Genomic DNA, 21,008 nt, shown 5'->3' with positions numbered 1-21,008 from the left:
CTGAGACAGTAAATTGTTGTTGCATTGAGTGATCCTTGACAATCTACTGTCCCTGTGTGTGTCACATTAAAGGAGACTGGCACTGATGCCAGAGAAAGTCTTTTGGCACCCGGTGTCTTCTGGGGCTGTCACACTTTATTGTGCTCGCGATCCATGGAGGAAAGGTTGCTAATAGCAGACATTGACCCGCCGGTGGTAATTGCTGGGAAAACATTATTCAAGCTGATTATGTTAATGACAGGAGGCCGAGGCGCTTCCTAAAACGGCATCACCAGAGAGGCTTTATTTATTTAACTGATTGATCACTTAAAGGTTTGTAAACTGCCTTCTCTGTATAATAACACTGCATAATCGTGTACATACAAATTAAACAATCCACAGAGCTAAGGCAGAATGGCTGCTGCAGGTCTGATTTTCACGTAAAATCTCAAGACTTTTATGGGCTTATTTACATAACAAGTCATGGTCTAGTCTCCTTTACCAGCCTCAGCTCCACGCAGAGTTGGCTTCAGCTGTAAATTTTTATGGTTTGGAGCTAGTGGGATATAAGAGAATGGTTCACATATTTTAGTAATTTGAAATACATTTTTTTATTGAAGAAAACAACGTCATTTCTTCCAGCAGAGTGATCTCTTCCCTAAAAATACGGTGCTTGCACACTTTCCTGGGGCAAGGTTATGACTTTTCTCCTTCCCATTAATGCCTGCAGTCTGCTCCTCCAATGTGTTCTCCTCTCTCCCACCAACAAATCCACTGCAAACCTCTGGCTCTGAGCATCCCTGAGCCCCTGGAGCTGGGGGTAAGTGTAGCTCACTCTGCTCTCAGACTGGTTAAATCCAAGCAGATAAAAAGATCTTTACACAGACAAGGTGTAGGGTTGACATGTCCTCCTGCTGGAAAAGTGCAGCAGAAATAGTCAGATTATTTCTCAGTGTAAATGGTTCAGTCAAGAGTTCTTAATGGTTGGACTTGATGATCTTAAAGGTCTTTTCCAACCTAAATGATTCCATAATTGTGTGATCCTGTGGGTCTACCTAATTTGATTTTAGCCACACCAAAATGATGGCTGAGGCTTTGCTTCAGGATCAGCCCTCAGTGTTCCCTTTAGACTCAGCCTTCAGGATCTCAGCTCCCCTCCTTTCACAGTGACTGGACTTGCAATTTGACCACAACCTGAGAACTCTGGAGATGGATCAATATATTTTCATGTTCAGGAGAGGCCATTCCCCAGGTAACCTCCATACCTGCTGCTACAGAATTTTACATGTTTTGAATCTATTAATGTGTTGGACAATTCTGAAAAAATTCTTCAGAGATCTGAAGAATTTCCCTTCTCCTTCCTCCCTCCCTGCCCCATTTTGTGCAAAATCGAGCCTGTTCTTTCTGCTTTGCAACCCAAGGCAATCTGTGCATTTGCAACCCCTCCCGAGCTGCACAGAGGATACATCACAATGCTACATCATTTGACAAGTGTTCGAATAGCGTGGCCAAAACTTGCATTTATGTCAGCCTGTATTAAATCAGTCCTGCACCTTTTTTAGCTGTTATGACTTTGAACTTCTACAAGAAACAGAAAAACCAATGAAGTACATAAATAAGCCTTTGCCCAAACATCCTTTAGAAAAATCAGTGTGTTATTGCAAAAAGTCCCTAGTTGCACTCCTCTCTCAGAAAAAAAAAAAAAAAAAAAGACAAAACCAGATGTTTGTTGTGTATTCAAAGGTTGGAAGAGAGAAAGCAGGTTTACTACCTTATTTTCCATCTTATTTTTTAGTAGCTAATTCAAAGCAGAATGGTGGGGGAAAAAAACCTCCAAAGCAGAAGTTAATGTTTTGACATACCTCAGTTCTTGCCACCTTCCCAGCATCTGTGCCACTTAATAAAAAAGCAATCAGGTGGACGGATGAGTTTTCACGGCTCTCTGTGTTCTACAGACTGCAGGGGGCAACATCTGTTCCTCCCGATCCTTCCTCCCCCCCGAACAGGAAATTAAATACAAATTGCTCAATTAAGGTAACCCGAGGAACTGACTTAATTAAAAATAAGGAAGTTCAGGCTCGATTCTATTCTCCACTGCCCTCCCCGGGCACTGTGGCTGGAGCTGAGCGGATGGGATCGCGGGTCCTGCGTGGCCGATGCTCCGACAGAGCCCGTGGCCTGGTGCACGTCTGCATCACCAGAGCTATTCCAGAGCCGTCAGCCACTATTGATTAGCCTGTATTTGATATTGCTATTGGTGACTGAACGGTGCGAATCAGCTTCAGTCCTGGCTTTGAAAAGGCACTGATCCGACCGCAGCTTCCCCCGCCGGCCCGTTCCATGAATACTGATAAAGTCCCCTCACTTTAGGAAGAGTCATTAAAAACCCAGCTGAAATGTTGGTAATTCAAGTATTTCTAGGGAGAGTTTGCTGCTCTGAACATCCCTGAGTGAGCACCGTGTTCTAATATTCCAAGCACAAATCATCTCTCCCAATAAAAATTCAATAGCTCTCCCCAGAACTACCTGTTAAAACTCAGACAGTAGATTAAATATTTACTTGTTCCTTCTCAGGTGCTTCTGGTTCACCAGGAGAATTTAAAGTGGCACTAAACGCTGAGGAGCAGCTGGGCAGCAGCAGGAGGGGCTCTGGGCATAGTGGTGGTGGTGGTTCTCAGCTGAGCCCCTCAGGATCCAGGGACCTGCACCCCCTCATCCCCTCTTTGCTCTCAGACGTTGTAGATCCTGCACAAACCCTTCCCTGGGATCTGACACTACAGACTGTGCAAGGCCAGGAGAGCTGCTAAGAGCTGACTCAGCAAAGTGCTGAAACCTGTATCTAAATTCACCTGAAAAATCACTGCACTGTGAACAAGTGCTCAGTGTTTTGGAGCTCGTGTGGTTCGAGTGTGAGTGGATTTAGGTTTGAGTGTGGAGTTACAGCCTGGGCTGTGTTTTGAGTCAGAGCCTGAATAAGGTTTCCTACAGTTAATTTTTATGGATTTGAGATACGAGCAGTGTGCTGGCAACTGAACTGGTAATTTGCTGTTCAGAAATCAGATTAACTGGGATTCCAGTCTTTCGTGCTTCCCCTGCCTTATTCTCAAGTAATATCTTTGCAACCATTGAATATTTGGTTTGACTTCAATTCGTTCGAAACCGATGTGGCCAAAATAATTCTGATTTCACTGTGCCCAGCTACTGTTTCCTTGTACTTCATTATTCATTCCATTCACTTGGCCTGAACTACGTCCTTGATTGTCATGTAAACTACTTTTCAAAAGCACTTCTGAAGTGCAAAAATATTGGAGCAGCACAATATATTGCAGTAATGTGTTAGTGCACACGACAAGATACAGGGGCTGTTAATAAGGTCAGGCTTTCAATGGTAACCCAACTGAGTGGTGCTTTATTGTGTGCCTTGTAAAAGTAGATTATAAACACATCCAGCAACAGTTAAAGAAGCAATTTAGACACAATGATCTGATTTCACTGAGCCATATGGACTTTATATCTCTCACATCCTTTATTCCACGTACAGTTTCTTTCTCTCTCCAAGGGCTGCTGCTGTACCAGCTGTGCAGTGCCCAGAAAAGCCTGAGATGTGAACTAGGCAGCTCACTGAGCTCGTGTTTGCAAATAGATATGAATTTATTGCAGGAGCAGGGGATAACTCTTATGAGTTTTGCAGGCTTCTCTCTGCTTTGGAACTGGCTGAAGGTCAGTGGATGTGTCAGGAGGTAATACGAGAGAACTTTGGCAGACTTGCTCTGTAACTCATACTTTTTATGTATCCTATTTCATAAAAGACAGAAAAAGGAACTTCAGTGCAATTTGCTTTGGAAGTTAATTGGAGCAGACATCCAAGTCTTAAGTAAATCAGCTCTGTATCATTTGACACACAACATTACTTCGATTAGCATGACTTTCACCATTATCCAGACAGAGGAAACGATGTACCATGCTAATCAGAATATTAAAGTGACACCAGCACTTATATATTATGAATATTTACTCAACAAATGAATGCATGATAAATGAGATTGGTTTAGAAATCTTTCTCAGTAGGGAAGATGTGGATTCTTCCCCCTCAGGAAATGCTTTCTTGTGCCTAATCCAGTTATCAGATTTTCAGTGCATCTTGAGCTGCTCCCTCCTTTCCCCACAGAGCAGCTCCAACAGGGTTTTCTGCACATACAGGAATCATATACATTGTTCTGAATGGCTCATGAGGCTGAAAGCTGTTTTAAGGCAGTTCTTTTACATATGTTTCTACACCTGTTGACCCAACCACAGATAACTGAGCCAAATCTGGAGGGTGAAGCCCCATATTCAAACCAGTTTTCACAGTCAGAGCATTATGGTCACAGAATTAACATGTGGACTATCTAAAGCTGAACAAGTTCAGGCCCAGTGTCAGTCCAGATGTGCTGTGCTCAGGGCTGTGGATGCACATCTTCCCTAACACTCTCCCAGAAGGACCCATCCAGCCCTCAGTGTGTTCCCTCGTGGTTCTTTCTGCATCACACAGGCAAAGTCCAGCTCAACAGCTGGGCATAAGCCCCAGCCACAGTAACAGAGGTGTCTGCCATGCTCCAGAGTGTGGGCTGTTGGAGGTTTTCTGTGAATTTGTTTTTGGTTGACTTCTTGGTGGAAGAGTTGTATTTTGCCAGAGAATCTGTGGCTGCCCCACCCCTGGAAGTGTCCAAGGCCAGGAGGGATGGGGTTTGGAGCAACCTGGGCTGGTGGAAAGTGTCTCTGCCCATGGCAGGAGGGATGGAATGAGGTGATCTTCGAGGTCCCTTCTGAACCAAAGCATTCCATGATTCTAAGATTTTTGGGACCAGAAGAACAATGAGATTAAAAATAGCCTCTTTCCTATATAAAGCACGTCGACAAACACTGACCTTGAGTTCCCAGTGAGACGTGAGTTGAATTTTACTTTGAAAACTCATGGTCAGAGTCAAAGTGAATTGTCAAAGTGAATTGTGTACAGTTCCTCCACCTGCTTCTCTGGGTACCTGCCTGGAGAAGGACACAGGACACCACAGGCTCTTCCCATCCACTGGGCAAAGAGAAGGAATATGCAGGGATTGGCTCCTTGATGCTGAAAGCCCCAGGAATTTTGGCTAACTTCTAGTCTAGCTTGGAATAATCATTAGAAGGCAGAAAAAGAGGCTTTTTATAGTTCATCGCTGAGTATAGCACTGAATATAACCAAGGGCTCTGGTCCATAATCAGGGCTACAGCTTCCAAGACTTCAGTGGAATATTTTCTGCTCCCCTGGCCCCTGTGCTCCACAGTCAGCTCCAGTGCTGGTGTAGAGCAATTCAGAGTGACCTTGTACCAGCACTGTCATGATCATTCATCATGTCACCGTCTCTGCCCTTACACAGAGCAAGTGACACCTTCCAGCAGCCAGAGAACTTGGATTGCATCTTATCTGGAGCTTGGCACAGAGGGTTGCTCTCTAGTAGTTCTGTCTTGAAGGGTAAATCAACTGCCTGCTGGATTCTTCCACCACATACATCATAGCAGGGGACTTTGTTGTGTAGGTGACTGTGGTGAGGCCCCTGTGTTGATTTATTTAGCTTTGCTTCATGATGTTCAAGTTCATTCTTCCCAAAGCCTTTAATCTTTTTGCAGGGAAGGTGTTGGCACAAAGCTGAAGGTGTTGACACAAACCATCCATACACTCAGTGACTCTCACTGGGACTTGCCCCAGACTCTAAAAAGAAGAAAAGGGGGATTATAAGAGCCCATGATGGTAAGTGAAAGCACAGATACAATAGTCTTACTTCCCAACTAACCTGCCATGGACATTCCAGTGGTTTCACCCACAGCAAGCACACGGATGATGCAGCCCCGTGCTCCTGCCAGGGGCTGTCCCTCTTTCCCACTAAGACAGATAAATTCTGCTTATTACCAGACCCTTGCCCATTAATCCTACCTTGTTGAGTTCCCCTCAAACAGGGCAAGTCAGCAGCTGCAAAATGGAGAAGCAAGCAAGGCTCATTTTCTTGGCGTGTGTGATGACCATGGACAGGGCTTGCATGTGTGACTGACATGGTAGATTAATTTATAATAAAAATGCAACTTTCACATAAATGACATTAGGAGATATCTTCAGTGCTGTGCTCATCTGCCTGAAGGGACAATGTGGTTTCCTATTACTGCTAAGATGCACAATAGCATTGCTCGGCTGGTTTGGCTTTATTTTTATATTGTGCTGCCAGTTCAGTTAGAAATCCAGGCAAGCTGTGTCGATGGCAATAAGGCACCCATCCTCCAAAAAACAGGCTTCTTCCCCATTCAAACAGTGAGGGCATCTAAGAAATCACTGGTCACTGTTGAAAATGGGGTGTAGTTGCAGCTTTGAAAAAGGTTAAGTGTTTGGATTGACATGTGCCCTGTGAATACAGTGCTTAGCCCAGCTGAAAACATAGTTGTTGATCTTTCATAGCACCCCTTGGATCTGGAATAAACGTGTCACAACCATGGCACAGTAGATTGTTTACAAATAACAACCCTTCCTGTCACTTCTATTTGCTCAGTTTGTTGAGTTTGCAAACCTTTGGAAAAAGTGCAGTTTGCACACACTCAGCTGAGATATTTAAGAACTTTTAGAAGTCATATTAACTCATGGTTTTGCCCACAGGCCTGGGATGCTCCCTGCAACTGTGTGTGTATGGGAGGAAGGCTGTTTGATGAAGTGTTTGATTTTGTGACCTTAAAGGTACTCTTTCAGCACAGCTTCTGTTTTGCTGTGCCTTTGATGTGTGTGGGGCTGGGGTTGTATTTCCCATATATAGAAGTGACCTGACTTCCATGCTCTGTCTTACCCTTTTTATTAACGTTATCTTGCCATGGGACAGGGGCTGAATGCAAGAAGAGTTGAGCATAAGTTGATTCTCCTGCTATCTCATTGTCTGCAGTACATAAATCTTGAAAAGTGTGCTTTGAATAGGAAAGGATACCAACTTAATGATACATTTACTCTAACTATGGCTGAGTGTGCCCAGAATCCTAATGTGTGCTGCAGACTCCTCATGGTAACAGATGCTGCTCTCTGCTTATAAAGTAAGTTTATTGCATTAGCTGCGTGTAAGCAGTTTACTCTCTAGAAGATTCATAGAGTAAATTAAAATTATCTAATTATTTGTTATCTAATTTAATAGAGAGATGGTCTTGATCTTCAGATATTACACATGTATGATTATATTACAAGGCAGTATGGCAGAGGTTTCTTTCTGAGCTCTGAGCTGCTACTGAGCATGAAGAGAAACTTCTACTCACACTCAGACCTGTTTAGAGATGGGCTGCAATAGCCTTACCAGGGAGAACTCACTGGGCTGGGGCTTTCCTTTACAGATATTTTCCTGTGCATGCCTGTCCCTCTGCCTGCCCACCTGGCACAGTCCAGCTGGCTCTGGAGACCCCTCTGCTGTGACATCTCTTCTGTGCCCCTTCCCACAGGGTTCATCTTCTGCCAGAGGTGTTGCAGCACAGAACAAACAGGGGTGCTCCAAGCAGAGTCCAGCCTTTGTAGGTTTAGCTATAACAGTGTTTATTTACTGGTATTTAACTAATTCTCCTCTCCACACTTAACAGACTATTCTGCTTCCAAGACAGAAAAAGTGCCACCTCTCCTGCTCTCAGCAATTTGGCTGCTGAGTCTTGTTGACCTGAGCCTTGCAGGCTCTTGGGTTGGGGTGAAGGAAGCTGAGTCCATCATTTGGGGTTGCTCCTCAAAGAATGCTCAGCGTGGGGTGAGAGGGTCTGGGACAGAAAGTCCCGCTTGCTTGATGTGGAGAACAAGAGAGCCCTCCTGTTGTACTGATGATATGCACGTCTTACCCTGCAATGTTCTGAGTCACTGTGACAAATGGCTCCTGCTGATGTCACTCATGTCCCCAGGGATGTCTTGGCTCTCCAGCCAGCATGCAGCAAGCTGCAAAGAGTATTTCAAAATGAAAAATCACAGGTGTTTTCTGGATGTCACCCAAAGGAAGGAGCGTGGATTTCAGGCAGAAATCAAATCAGGCCACATGGAAAGATCCCCCTGAACACCCCAGACAGTCGACAGAAGGTGGTTGTGACATTACCAGTCAACCTGCTCGCCTGGGAAAGCAGGAGCAGCACAAGTGTACATTTAAATTAAGTCTTCTGTAAAAAGCTTTTAACAAGGAAGGGCTGAAACAGCAGAAATTCCACACCACAGACTTTGTGCTGTGGGAAAAATAGAGGAAAGAACATCCTTTGTTGCATGCCACGTCCTGCCTGCTAAATGTAATGAAAATTCGTGTCATCTTCAGAAAGCCACTTGATTATCTTTCTATCTGTCTGTCTGTCTGTCTTTCTCTCTCCATCCACCCATCCACACCATTTCCCAGTGCAGGATCCACATGTGTGTGTGCTCTATTAGTAAACTATAGTAATGGCTTTTGCTGGCACCTACCAGGGGAGCATCCTGGAGAGGATCTTTTGAGGTGATGATAGCTGTGGTTAAGATTTGTATTGCCTTCACCAGTTTATTCCATTCTGTCCTTGATTTGCTCCAGATCTTGTGGAAGTCCTGTATCTTTTCCTTATCCTCTGCCCACCTGACAACCCCATTAATACATGTTGTTTAAAAAGAAGATACCAAACCCTTGGCAGGATGCCTTCTTTGTTTAAGCCTGCTGGACAAATATAATTTATGTACCCTTCACTGACACTATCTATTTCTGATGATGGAGAAATGAATAATGCAGTTATGAGAGAAGCTTACTCATGGGTTACCTGTAACTCTGAGGGAGTGCATAAATGCTACTCTGTGTTGGACTTGTCAGAGGAGACTCAGGTCCGATGTAAAAAAACCCCTCCTTTCCAAAATTGAAGATATGAATGTTTGGGTAGATGCTTGTTGATTATTCAGCCTCTTTTCACCATCAAAATGTAGCTATTCATAAAAATAAAATTCCGAAAATACGGATACAAAATGGCAGGAACATGGGAGGTTTTTATTAGGAAAAAGAGAGTAAATATTATTTGACTAAGAATTAGTTTATATTGAGGTGAGGGATTTCCCTCTGCTGCTGCTTTTACTTTGCAGTGACTGCTATTCAAATCCTGAGATACATGTGTTATTCATGAAAACACTGTCACAAGGTGTCTCGGCTTTAATACAGCAAGAAACACAAATGCTACATCTGTAGGAGAATAGTTTGTGTTTGGCTTGGCAAAAATAGCTGTAGGGAAGCTGTGGTGCTGGGTTTTAATGGACCCTGCTGTTAATGACAACTACTTAATATTTCCCTCATACATTCCTTTGGGTTCATTCAAACAGCAGCTCTCCCAAGTGCTGCAGAAAGACGTAATATGATAAATTAAGCTGGGTCAAAGAGGAGAAATTATTTTAAATGAATACAAACATCTAATTTGTCTAGACTTTTAATGAATTGAAATGCCAATATTGCTGGAGTTGACAGCATGGTAAATTCTACTAAATTCTGTAAATTCTCTACTAAACTTTCCTTATTTTTTATCGCTTCTTTTCACATGTTCATGTAGTGACACTCTGCTGAAGTGGAACCAGTTTTCCTGCCCTGGGGTGCCTATGGACCACCTTTGGGATACAGTGACCCTGCCCAGTGACTGATGTGGCTCCAGAGCCCCCCTCTTGCCTCATGCAGGGTTGGACCCCCCGTTCCCCCCTTGGGGCCAGAGCTCCTGTGCTCCTTCAGCTCCCAGCTCCAGAACAGCTACAGCCATTCCTAAATTTCATTGAGCAAATAATTTTCCCTCTGAGGTGAAAGCACAGTAAAGTACAGGAGATGCCATATTCACCTTGTTGATGGTCTGGGGACCAGCAGCCTGGACCTGGGGCTGGGTGACCCACAGCTTTTCTTGACACTGAGTTTTCAGCAGACTCACAGCATGTTCTAGACCCTCTCAGCCTTCCTAAGGAGGTGTGAAAGGGAGTGTAAATCGTCCTGGCTGTCACTTGCCCGTCAATGGTGAGTTTCTTGGCAGTGCTCTGAAGGGTTTATGAGCAGTATGTGCTGCACAACCACCCTCCATCAGCTGCCTCTCTCCTGCAACACCACAAATACATTATTTGCCCCTAGTGAGCCTCTCCTTCCCAGCTTGCATTAACACCATTGCCACCACAGCCCCTAATTTATTGGTCAGCTTTGCTTTTAAATGATATTTATGGCCTGGCTTAATAGCAAGTCTGTTTTCTGTTTGTTGCAGATGGTAACTCAGGGATTTGTTTGACTGACTTTAAGAAACACTTTCAAACCACAGCCAGTGGGTTTGCTTTTATTGCTGGAAGGATTCAAATAAACACAAGATGATTCTGTATCATCACCTGATGTTATGTGACGACTCTGTCAGCCTCCCTCCTGCTTTGGTGATGTTTTGAAGGGATGTTTGACACACCACCCTCACAGGGAAGACTTTCTTTCTAATATCCAGCCTAACCCTGTCCTCTGTTGATTGGAAGCCATTCCCCCTGGTCCTCTGCTGGGGGTCAGCCTGTAGCAGAAACTGCAGGAATTAAACCCAGCACCTTCTCTGCTGCCCTTATTCCTCCCACACTTGCCCTCTGGTACGTCCCAGAGACTCGGGGATGAGCTGCCAGTGGATGAAGTGTTGTGTCCCTTGCATGATGGCTGTTACTACTAAACCTTTTTTCCCTGCTACTTCCAAGTGCTGTCACACCCCAGTGCAGGAGCTGTAGCTTTAGGGGGTTTATTGGAGCATCCCTGACACCCCCCAGCCCCCGGGGCCTCCAACAGGAGAAAACAAGGGAACCGCAGCCGTTGACCGTAACACAAATCGACTGCTACTTGTGCTGATGTTTTCAGCATAATTCACTGCAGCTTGAACATGTTGACTATCTGCATAATTTCTCCTTGAATAATTTTCCTGCCATATGGGACAGTGCAGACCTTGAGCTGCTGGCTCTGCCCACACCCCCTCCATGACTAACGAGCCTGGCTTGGCGCGGGGGGGAACAGCAACCTGCACATCCCTGGGAGGGAGCCACGGTTTCTGCTGATGTGCTTAAAGGAGGGATGGGTTTCTAACCCCCAGCCTGGCATGAGAAGCACTCATGAGTGGTGATGGTCCTGCTGACACAGCCCCTGTGCTCCCACACGCACCACTGTGGGGGCTCAGGGCCCTGCAGACCTTGGGGCAGGGCACAGAGGACAGCCTGTGCTGCTGAAAGGAGTTTTTAGGGGACAGAGAGGATTTCAGCCTCCAAAGCTGTCACGTTGGGGGTTTTCATCAGCATTGATTTGAGCTTCTAAAGTAAAATATTGTTCAAGACAATTAACCAGCTCAGCTTTGTTATACAGGGAAACTTGAGGAATTCTTTACAAAGCTCCTGTCCTTTACCATTTAGCCTTAATGCAAAGCATAACCTCTAGCAGTGTCTGCTGCAGTTAATATTGTTGACAAGCTGGGCTGTCTTTCAGTCCAGACTTCATGTCTTAATTAAACGGAATTTGTTTCAGCAAATAATGCTTGTCAAAAGTATTTTTTTTTTTTTTCTTTTGCCTTAGGACTTCTACAAAGATGCTCTTAGACATTTTGATAATTAGCCATCTGTGTCTCAGCGTTACAATAGCTCCACGTAAAGACAGACTAATTTTTCCCAAGCCAAAATTATAAATTAAATACACAGACATGTCAGGCTAATCTTAAGTATAAAGCAGTAGCACACTGTGCATGAGAACACTGGGAGCAGTAGCACACTGTGCATGAGAACACTGGGAGCTCACCTAGGACAAACCTATTGCTTTTAGGAGAAATTCTGATGCCAGAATGAGCTGTGGTAGGACCAGTACCAGGCATGATGTTGGCTGGCTGCACCAGGGGAGATTTAGATTGGATGTTAGGGAATATTTCTCCATGGAAAGGGTTGTCAAACCCTGGAACAGGCTATGGAGTCACCATCCCTGGAGGGATTTAACAGAGATGGCACTTGGGGACATGGTTTAGTGATGGCTTTGGCAGTGCTGGGGGAACAATGTCCTATCTGCCCTATTGGTTTTGGAAGTTGCCTGGACCCACTGGGATTTCTGCCAATGTTTTCCATGTGTGAGGGGAGAAAGGGCAATGCCACATCAGGATGTTGTCTACAAATGTGAATGCATCCCCTTCCTCCACTAAAAAATAGGAAGATGAGAAAAAATAAATTTAAAAAAAAATGCATAAAGAGTTTTCAGGCTTGAGAAAATGCCTTGCCTGGAGAAAATGAAATCTACTCAAGAAATCAGACAGAAGCCGATGTATCCAGTGGATTGAAATAATTTTACAGACAGAAAACACTGAGTAATTTTGGCTGTGGGACAAGGCTGGCATCCTGTGTGCCAGCGGTGGGATGCCACAGCCAGCCAGCTTCAAAGCTGAGGTTGTGTTCTACACAGAGCTGACTTTGTGCTGAGCCAGCCTGGGACCTGGAAAAGTGCCGAGGGAGCGGGGCTGGCTGGCACTTGCTGTCTGTGTCAGTGTGGGGCATCTCCTGGAGGAGCTCGGCTGAGCTGGACACAGCACGCGATGCCCGGGACTGATCAGGGGAACAGGCTGGAGCTGCCTGGCAGGATATGGACTGTTCACACCAGGCACGAGAAAGAAAGGGGTGGGGGAGAGGGTTACCCAGAGAAGCTGTGGCTGCCCCATCCTTGGAAGTGTTCAAGGCCAGGTTGGATGGGGCTTGGAGCAACCTGGGCTGGTGGAAGGTGTCCCTGCTGTGGCAGGGGGACAGAACGAGATGAGCTTTAAGGTCCCTTCCCACCCAAATCATAAGCCAGTTTTCAGCCTCTATTTGTGGTCCACCAGTATTTTTGATACTATATTTTAAAGTAATTATATTGGATTCCATATAAAAATAAGACTGGAGCCCAGTACAACATTCCAAATACAGAAAAATATAATACAGCTGCTCGTGTGGGACTGTCTGAAAAATAGGGCTGATGTGCAGCTTAGGGAAATTCCACATCCTTACTCTCAGAACAGCCTCAGCACAGGAGAGACTGGCCTGCAGGAGCAGCTGTGTTGGAAAGGAGGAGAGTTTAAAGTAGAAAATTGTTGTTAAAAAAACCTCACCATCCCAAATTACTAACCAATGCCTTATTATTCTTTTCTAGCCTTTTTGGACCTGTTTAAAGAAAAGGAAGATTCCAGCGTGGTTCCCCTGCCTGACCCAGATGAGATCAGGCTTTGCCAGCCCTCAAAGCAAATCCTCTGCAGAAATTATGAACTTTCCTCCACAGAACTTTCCCTCCACTTTCCAGAAAGTCCATTAAGTTTACTGTAGCCTTAAATAAAACATTAAAAACTCTCCCTCAGCAATACTCCCTGCAGGAAAGAAGAAAACTCCTCTCCAGGTAACTCTCCACCCCCTGCTCTGCCGGGACTGCAGGAGGTGAAGTGCCAGCTGGGCTCACACCCTCTCCTCATCCGAGAGGAACCAGCTCCCGGCTGGGCACTGGATGGCACAGGGAACGTGTCACTGAGCCAGGAATTGGAGTTACACTTCTGGAAATGCCAGTGCTCTGACCTTTGCAAATTGGGATGGGCTGCTCCTTTGATTTAGTGCTTGTCTTGCTTCCGAGGCTCAGCTGGTTCTCTGCTCTCGCTGTGCTCGCTGCCTTCATCTGATGGCTTTGGACAAGTGTCAAAGACACCACACACTGCCAAGGGTTAGTGCTGAAGTGCTTAATTAAACAAGCCTCTGGGCTGTGGCAATTTGCATGGTAGAAGCACCACAGCAGGGCTCTTTTCCTTTTTTTTTTTTTTTATTTCTTCTAAAGTTAGGATTGGGAACTGGTTAAAAAAATAATGTGAGATTTTGTTGGGGGTTTTGTGGGGTTTTTTTTATTTGTTTGGGTTTGGTTTCTTTTTGTTTGTTTGTTGTGGTTTTTAGGTTTTTGTGGTTTTTTTGGTTTGTTGTTGTTGTTTGTTTGGTTGGTTTGGTTTTCAGTTTTTTTTTTTTTGTTCTCAACTACAAGTATTTGGAAAATACGACTCGCAACCCCCCGTCTGACTGGGGGGGATCAGCTCTGGTGTGCAAGCAGCACCACTGGAAGAGGTGAATACAACACTGATCTCTGCTTTGTTTGCCATAACCCAACTGCACTGTGGGGTTTTGGTTGGTTTTATTTATTTTTTTTTTTTTGTTGGTTTTATTTCTTTTTTGCTCATCATAAGAAGACGAGCAGAGCAGCGAGTGCAGCAAGCAGGGCAGGTTTCAGGTGGGTCCTGGGGGTTCACAGAGGGGCTGTCCCTGTTTCCTGAGGGATGTTCACTTAAAACCCTGAACAGGGAGGAACAAAGGGGGTCTTAGGGAAAAAAATAGCCAGACATGAGGGCATGCCCATATCTATTAGGAATAACCAGGTTATTGCACAAGTCTCTCCCAGCCTCCGTTCCTGTGTTCCTGTTCGTTTTGTTGACCTGCTGTAGGGTCAGACAGGGAATTAGCCATTATCTCCTCACAGAATTGAGATCTTGACCTTTCCATCCGTTTTACACAGCACCCAGCTCGCTAGCAGGCACTCTGGTAATTAAGGCCTAATCATGGTATAAATCAAGTAAATAAGTACCTGTCAACGGGTCATCAGGACTGGTGTTCCTCCTGGGCAGAGCTGTGTTTGTGGAGGTCACTGCAGCCAAACAGCCCAAATCCTTCCAGGCAAGAGTGTTTTTCAACAGCCCTTTCATGAAGCCCCTTTTGCAGGGGGGGACCAAACCACCCTACCATTCCCATCTCCCACCCATCTGCAGGCAAGCCCACCAAAATATTTGGGGACTTCTGTTGATTTTTTTGCAGTGGTAAAAAAAATAATAAATCCAAGTATTTAATGATAAGAATATGTTAATTGTCACAGATTCCAACTTAAGTAACTTGTGAGGGGTTCTTTCCAAATTAAAAGTGGATGGTTTCTAAACAGGCAGTGCATAGGTAAAATGTTCTGTAAAAATTCTCACTCGTTCAGAAAGTGAAAATATTGAGAGAAATACTAAGACAAAACAGTATTTCTATCATACAGTGATGAATGTTCAATGCATCTGATCCTGGCATTGGAGTCCTACTGGCAACCAAGGACTATTTTTCCCATGATCCTGGTGTCAGAACACCCTACTGACACGAGTGTATAGGATAATGAAAAGGTCATTAATTCAATTTAGATTAATTTCAATAAATCACCATGATTAATTAATAATTTATTAACTAGGAATTAAGTGTGAATTGGTAGAGAACACAAAGGGAGTAGAAAAGAAACTGCCCACAGGAAATGCAGTCTCTTTTTGACAGAGCTGAAAGGCAAAAATGAGTTGAAACATTTTTTTGAATATATATAAAATTTCTGTGTCATTAAAAAAAAATAAAATCAGAGTAACAAATGTGCAGCACTTTAATGTCAGATTTGACTGTCATTGGAACTGTTCACAAGGAGTGTGGACAATCTAAGTTGTAGTTCATTTTCTAAGGATGATATATAACCATTAGGATAATTTAGAAAAACACATCACCAGAACTTGGGCTGAAGAGGGAAGAAAGGGAACATCTTTGGAAGGTCCAAGTGGGATTTTTCAAGTGAACGCTATTCCAATATTTTGAGACAAACAGGGAGAAGTGAGGTCTGTTACACATCTTTCACAGCCTATATATAAACCAGCCTCAAGAATATTTACCTGAACAGATATATACAGATTTTTTTTTGTTTTAAATATTCTTAAAAAAGTAATATTTGCTTGATCTATGACACAATGAACGTCTCTACAGGGAAAACGTACCGTAGGCATAACAAAATACTCAAGAAGTCATAAAAGGTAACACGAGAGCAGTGTTTGGCCTTGGTAAAAGACATTTAGGATGGCTGCAATGGATGGATACAGCTTTGTTCAAGAAAGGAGTTGTGCATATTTAAAGGTACTTACAAAGCTGGTCTTCTCCTTTCCTTGACATGGGTATGTTTCCTAATGGGATGAGTAGAAAATCATGGACACCATGCATTGCTAAAGGAGGGCTATGCCCATCTGTCTCACATGTCTGTGTTGCAATGATGGAAGAGTCTCTTCTAACCCCTATGGCTCATAAGTGAGAGAGATGTAGCATTCAGCCTGTGGGAGTTGAAGGGCAATTTCAAGGACTCCATGTTTAATGAATTCATAGGATTCAGCTCCCCTTCTTCGTCTGTCAGAACAGATTTTTATATTCTCTATAGAACTGAAATGGTTTAAAACACTTCAGGTCTACAGCCATGCTAAAATGCTGCTCTTCTGGTAAAGTTTAACATTTAAAGCAAAGATTACCAGTGTTAAGCATCCTTCTTGCTTAAAATCCCTCTGTGTGTGGAGTGAAATGGGTGACTTTAAGCATCTGTGGAGGAAAATAATTACCACACCACTACCTATCACTGGATGTGTTCAGCAGCAGCTTTTGTACAAACTCTGGGCAACAAGGTCACTGGCAAAATGAGCTGGATCTTTCCAAAGGCCAACAGGTGGCTCCAAAGCTTCCAAAATTTACCTTCAGAGAGTTTTGACCCACCTCAAGACCACATTTTCCAAGTGGCACAGGGGATACAACCTCTCCGATGGCACTGCTGCTCACCCGGCTCCGCGAGCCACAGCTGCTCTTGCCCTCATTCCCTCATGGTGATGGATGTAGAAAGTTACAAAAATGCAACTAGAAAAGTTTTTATATCTTCCCAGTGTGCAAATGGCTGTGTGTTTTTATGGGAACTCGACTGAAATTTCTCAATGCCAGCTGTTGCATTCTTGGATGCTTCAGCCGCTTTTACATGAATGTCTTTGCTCATAACTAAAAGATAATTGACTATAAACAAGTGTACTATAAACATGAAGAGAAAAAAATCACAAAGAAGAATTGTTTCCTGGTTTTTCTGAAAAGAAATAGGCAATTAAGGCTATGACTAGAAAATGACTGAAGTTTCTATTAGAATAATGCCTGTCATTTTAACTGCTATTTTATGAAGAACCAAGGGGCTTCAGTGCTACTAAATATTTAATGAGAGAAACCAATGATGTCTAGAAGTGTTGCTGTCTCCTATGGGAATAACTGTAACTAATCCTCTGCCCCCAAAAGAGCAGATTTTGCATATTGTGCCCAAACTGACAGCACTGCGAGCTGCTGAAAGACCAACACCACCTTCTCAACAAAATTGTTTACAAACTCTGACCCCTCCCCACCTCAGTGTTTCCTGGCTTTTACCCAGGCTTGGATGGGTAATGGCCTGGATATTTCATGGCAAATTTCTCAAACACAATCACACAAACACGCACTGGAAGAGGGGGGACTCATCCCATTGCCTTCAGTAGGACCAAGAGCAAAATTAAGCGCGGAAGCGAGCGAGCTGACAGTTACTATTTCTGTGATGCCTCCTTCTGAAACCACATCTGTGCATCCTCCCAAAGCCATCCTGCAGAGGAAACACATCAGCTTTCATTAAATCGACCTCCCAGGTTTCTCTGGGTTGAAAACTGCTCTGATGCTTAGTTCCCCCCATCATCCAAAGGGGAATATTCACTGCAGTCCTCGCTGCTGCAGCCTCCCCGTGCTGGGGTGGGGCAGCCAGTGCAGCCAACAGGCAAAGGATGCAGGGAAGAAAACTGATGGCTTGGACATAACACAAAAGCTCCTCAGTATGGAAAGTCAAAACCTGTTTTGTTCTACAGAATCACTGGGTTTCGTGGCTTATACGATATCTCAGTGGAGATATTACTTGTTTCCCAGCATTTTTCTCGTAACCACAAATCATACCCACAAATAAAAAATATCCCTTCAAAACCACTTCCTATTAGCAGAGCATACCTTATATTATAAAACTTGCAAGTAGACCAGTGTTGTACCATGAAGCCTATACAGGGGGTTTTTTGTTTTTTTCTTTTTGTTTTCCCAGTGTAAAAATATACAATGCTACTGCTCATCTGTTGCAGTGTAAAGGTCCAACTGGTCCTTGCCTGCTGAAGGCTCCACCTCTACTGCCCTTTCATACCTCCCCAACCCAGACCACTGTGTTACCCCTCCTTACACCCGACACCTCACAGCGTAACGTATTTTGCCTCCCGTTTATAACAAACAATGAATCTTTAGCTGGTGTAATGAGATACTGTCCAAATAATCCACTGTCTTTCATAATTCTGTTGTAGCTGCTCCAGGGCCAGTCTTTGGATGCGATAGGGTCCTTTAAGTTCTTCAGTACGTTCATTTTCCCCGTCGACAGCTCCACAAAAAGCACATCCGTTTGCCGATGTGAGGCGGCGTATACATAGTACTGATTGCCTTCGGTGAAGGAGGGCTGGAACGTCAGATCGGACACGCGGGTGTTCGTCTGTAAGTCATAAACCAGCCGGATCTCCCCCCGCACGGTCAGGGCCTGCACCGCGATCCTGCCGCTGTCCCCGTCGGCGCTGACCAGGTACCGCCCGTCGGGGGACACGTGCGGGGAGCCCGACACGGCGCCGTTGGGGCCGACGACGGCGTCGGTGACGCTGTCCAGGATGAGCTGGGGGGACGCGGCGCCCGCGCGGCCCCGCCGGCACTGGATGAAGTAGTGGCCGCCCAGGTGGGTGTAGGCCATGGCCTGTGGAGCACAGCCCCGCGCCCGCAGGCTGATGGTCTTGACGTGGGTCACGGTCTCCAGGTCAATCTTGTGAACCGCTGGCTTCGATCTGTTAAAAATGAAGCCGAACCTGCAACGGGAAACGAGACACTGAGGTCACCCCTGGAGACACGGGGACACGCTGGAGCAAAGAGGGAAGTCAGCAGAACTAGGAAACTCCATCCTGCTGGTTTGGGAAGTGTGTGGAATAATGCTGTATCTTTTCTGTATTTTAGTGCTTCTAAAACATCCTGAAAGGAGGGATATATTGTATTTCAGTTCAAATCTGCAAACTGATCCTGGAAGTTTGAATATGTGCTCGGGCATTTGAATCTCCAAGAGCTGAAATCAATCTGCTCTGCACCTGAGCCTTGCCAGCTCCTGCACTGTCCCCAGGCACCACTGGTACCAAACACACATCACAGATCCCCTCTGCTGCTATCATTTAAGAGATGAGGTTAGACATGCTCTTCGTTTGGTGGTTATACATTATATTGTATATTTATTAAATTATATTATATTTATATATTATATTTATATACTATATTATACTATATTATATATAGTTGCTCTCTGGCCCCAACCTGGCAGCAATATGCTTTATTTTGAATGTTTTTCTATTGGGATAGGAATGATGCCAAGGCTTGGGTGTTCTGTAGGCTACTAATGACCAGGTTTGTATTTAATCTGTCTGACGTTTACAGTGATGTAATTCAATATATATTCACGCCTTAAATCCCAAAGTAGAAAAACATTCAAAATAAAGCATATTGCTGCCAGGCTGGGGCCAGAGAGCAACTACATATAATATAGTATAATATAATATATAAATATAATATAATATCATAAATATACAATATAATGTATAACCACCAAACGAAGAGCATGTCTAACCTCATCTCTTAAATGACAGCAGCGGAGGGGAGCCGTGATGTGTGTTTGGTACCAGTGGTGCCTGGGGACAGTGCAGGAGCTGGCAAGGCTCAGGTGCAGAGCAGACTGTGTTAAACACCACCCTGGCAGCCCAGGGAAGGTGTAAAACATTTCTTGAGGAACATAACCAGGGTGCCCTGAAGATAAGGGGTCTTGATTTTCTGTCTCAAGACAGGGCAGGAAACAGAGAGCAGAGAATAAATGTTCTGTAAAAGATATATGCTGCAGCAGATCTGACCTTTGCTGAAGACAAGAAAAGGTCAGGAATAGCCAGGAAAGGTTTCTGCTTAATTTGAGAGAGAGAGCCCATAGAAACAGCCTGTTTGTGTTCCTGGGATTCACAGGTCACTGGCACTGGCTTACAAAAACTAATTTTACATCGAGCATCTTTTCATCCGTTCAATGCAGACAGAAGGAAATGAAGTGAGTGCTTAGTGTTGTATCTCTTCCCCAAAAGATGTAAAATTGCCTTGTGAGTTGTGGAGGACGACGTGCTTGCGTGCAGACAGTATATATTTTGCTTGAAACACTGGGTTTGTTTCTTTATTCTTAATCCATCTGTCAGTGAGACACAGCAATGATTTCACTTCTGAGGAACGAGCCAATGCAGTGAATGATCCCATGAAAATCACTGGGCTAAGCCTTTCATTTCCCCATTATACTCCCCTCCATTAGAGACTTCACAAAATATCTGCAGTGGAGAGCTGTAGCGCACTGTGTGTGGGGAAATTGGATATGACACTTGTATTTCTCCTGGATGAGTGCATTTTAAGTACACTTTAAAAAGTGCTTTCCCTTACAGCATTTTTTTTTCCCTAAGACTTCCTTAATACTTGGCCGAATGCCTGAAGAAGTTAAGAAATGGTTCTTATCATAAACTTTCATTTAAAGAAGTGGGTCAGGATGTATTTTATGTGCCCACAGCTGCAGAAGAGGCACAGCCCTTGCATGAAATCTGTGATCTGAAATCGCAAAGCAAAACTTGCACTTGGAGAGTTTTCAACAGACAACAAGCTACCCTGGGAACCAATAAAAGCGGATACATTTCTAGATATCCATCTGAAATAAGAGGCAGTTGAAATACATATGCAGGAATATTTGCATACAAATATTTTTTGGCTCGTGGAAGAGACTGCTTAAATATTCACCTTCCTGGGAAATGCTGGTATTGCCATTCATTGTTTCTGAGTGGAGAGTTTAGAACATGATCTCAATGAGTCTCATTAGACTGCAAGCAATTATTTTTCTGGGCTGAGGGTGAGTGAGAACGGACAAAGATCTGGCTCTGAACAAATGCAACAGGAAATCAGGCACAGCATTTGCAGCTTTGCACACGGGAAATTATAGACAAGAACCTACATTTAATATTTCTTATGGAATCTGTATACAGCCAACTAATCACATTCAAGCAAAAAGACAACTAAACAAACAAACAAATAAAGCATAACTGTTCCACTTTCCTGTCTTTGA

At 44.2% G+C, this 21,008-nt stretch overlaps 1 protein-coding gene across 5 annotated transcripts in view; it reads right to left on the bottom strand.

Annotated features, from left to right (window-relative positions):
* Positions 1-15,186: 15,186 nt before the first annotated feature.
* Positions 15,187-21,008, bottom strand: part of FSTL4 (follistatin like 4) — a 199,749-nt gene continuing 193,927 nt past the window's right edge. For all 5 annotated transcript variants that reach the window (XM_017834624.1, XM_017834626.1, XM_017834625.1 and 2 more), the window contains one exon: positions 15,187-18,696. In XM_017834624.1, the coding sequence (XP_017690113.1) occupies positions 17,994-18,696 (703 nt within the window). In that variant the 3' untranslated portion in view covers positions 15,187-17,993. The remainder of the gene's footprint in view (positions 18,697-21,008) is intronic.

Source organism: Lepidothrix coronata, unplaced genomic scaffold (genome assembly GCF_001604755.1).
Source record: "Lepidothrix coronata isolate B3197 unplaced genomic scaffold, Lepidothrix_coronata-1.0 Scaffold236, whole genome shotgun sequence".
NCBI classification, from domain to species: Eukaryota; Metazoa; Chordata; class Aves; order Passeriformes; family Pipridae; genus Lepidothrix; species Lepidothrix coronata.
Note: the sequence above shows the minus strand (reverse complement) of the source record. Positions and strands in the feature narration are given on the sequence as shown.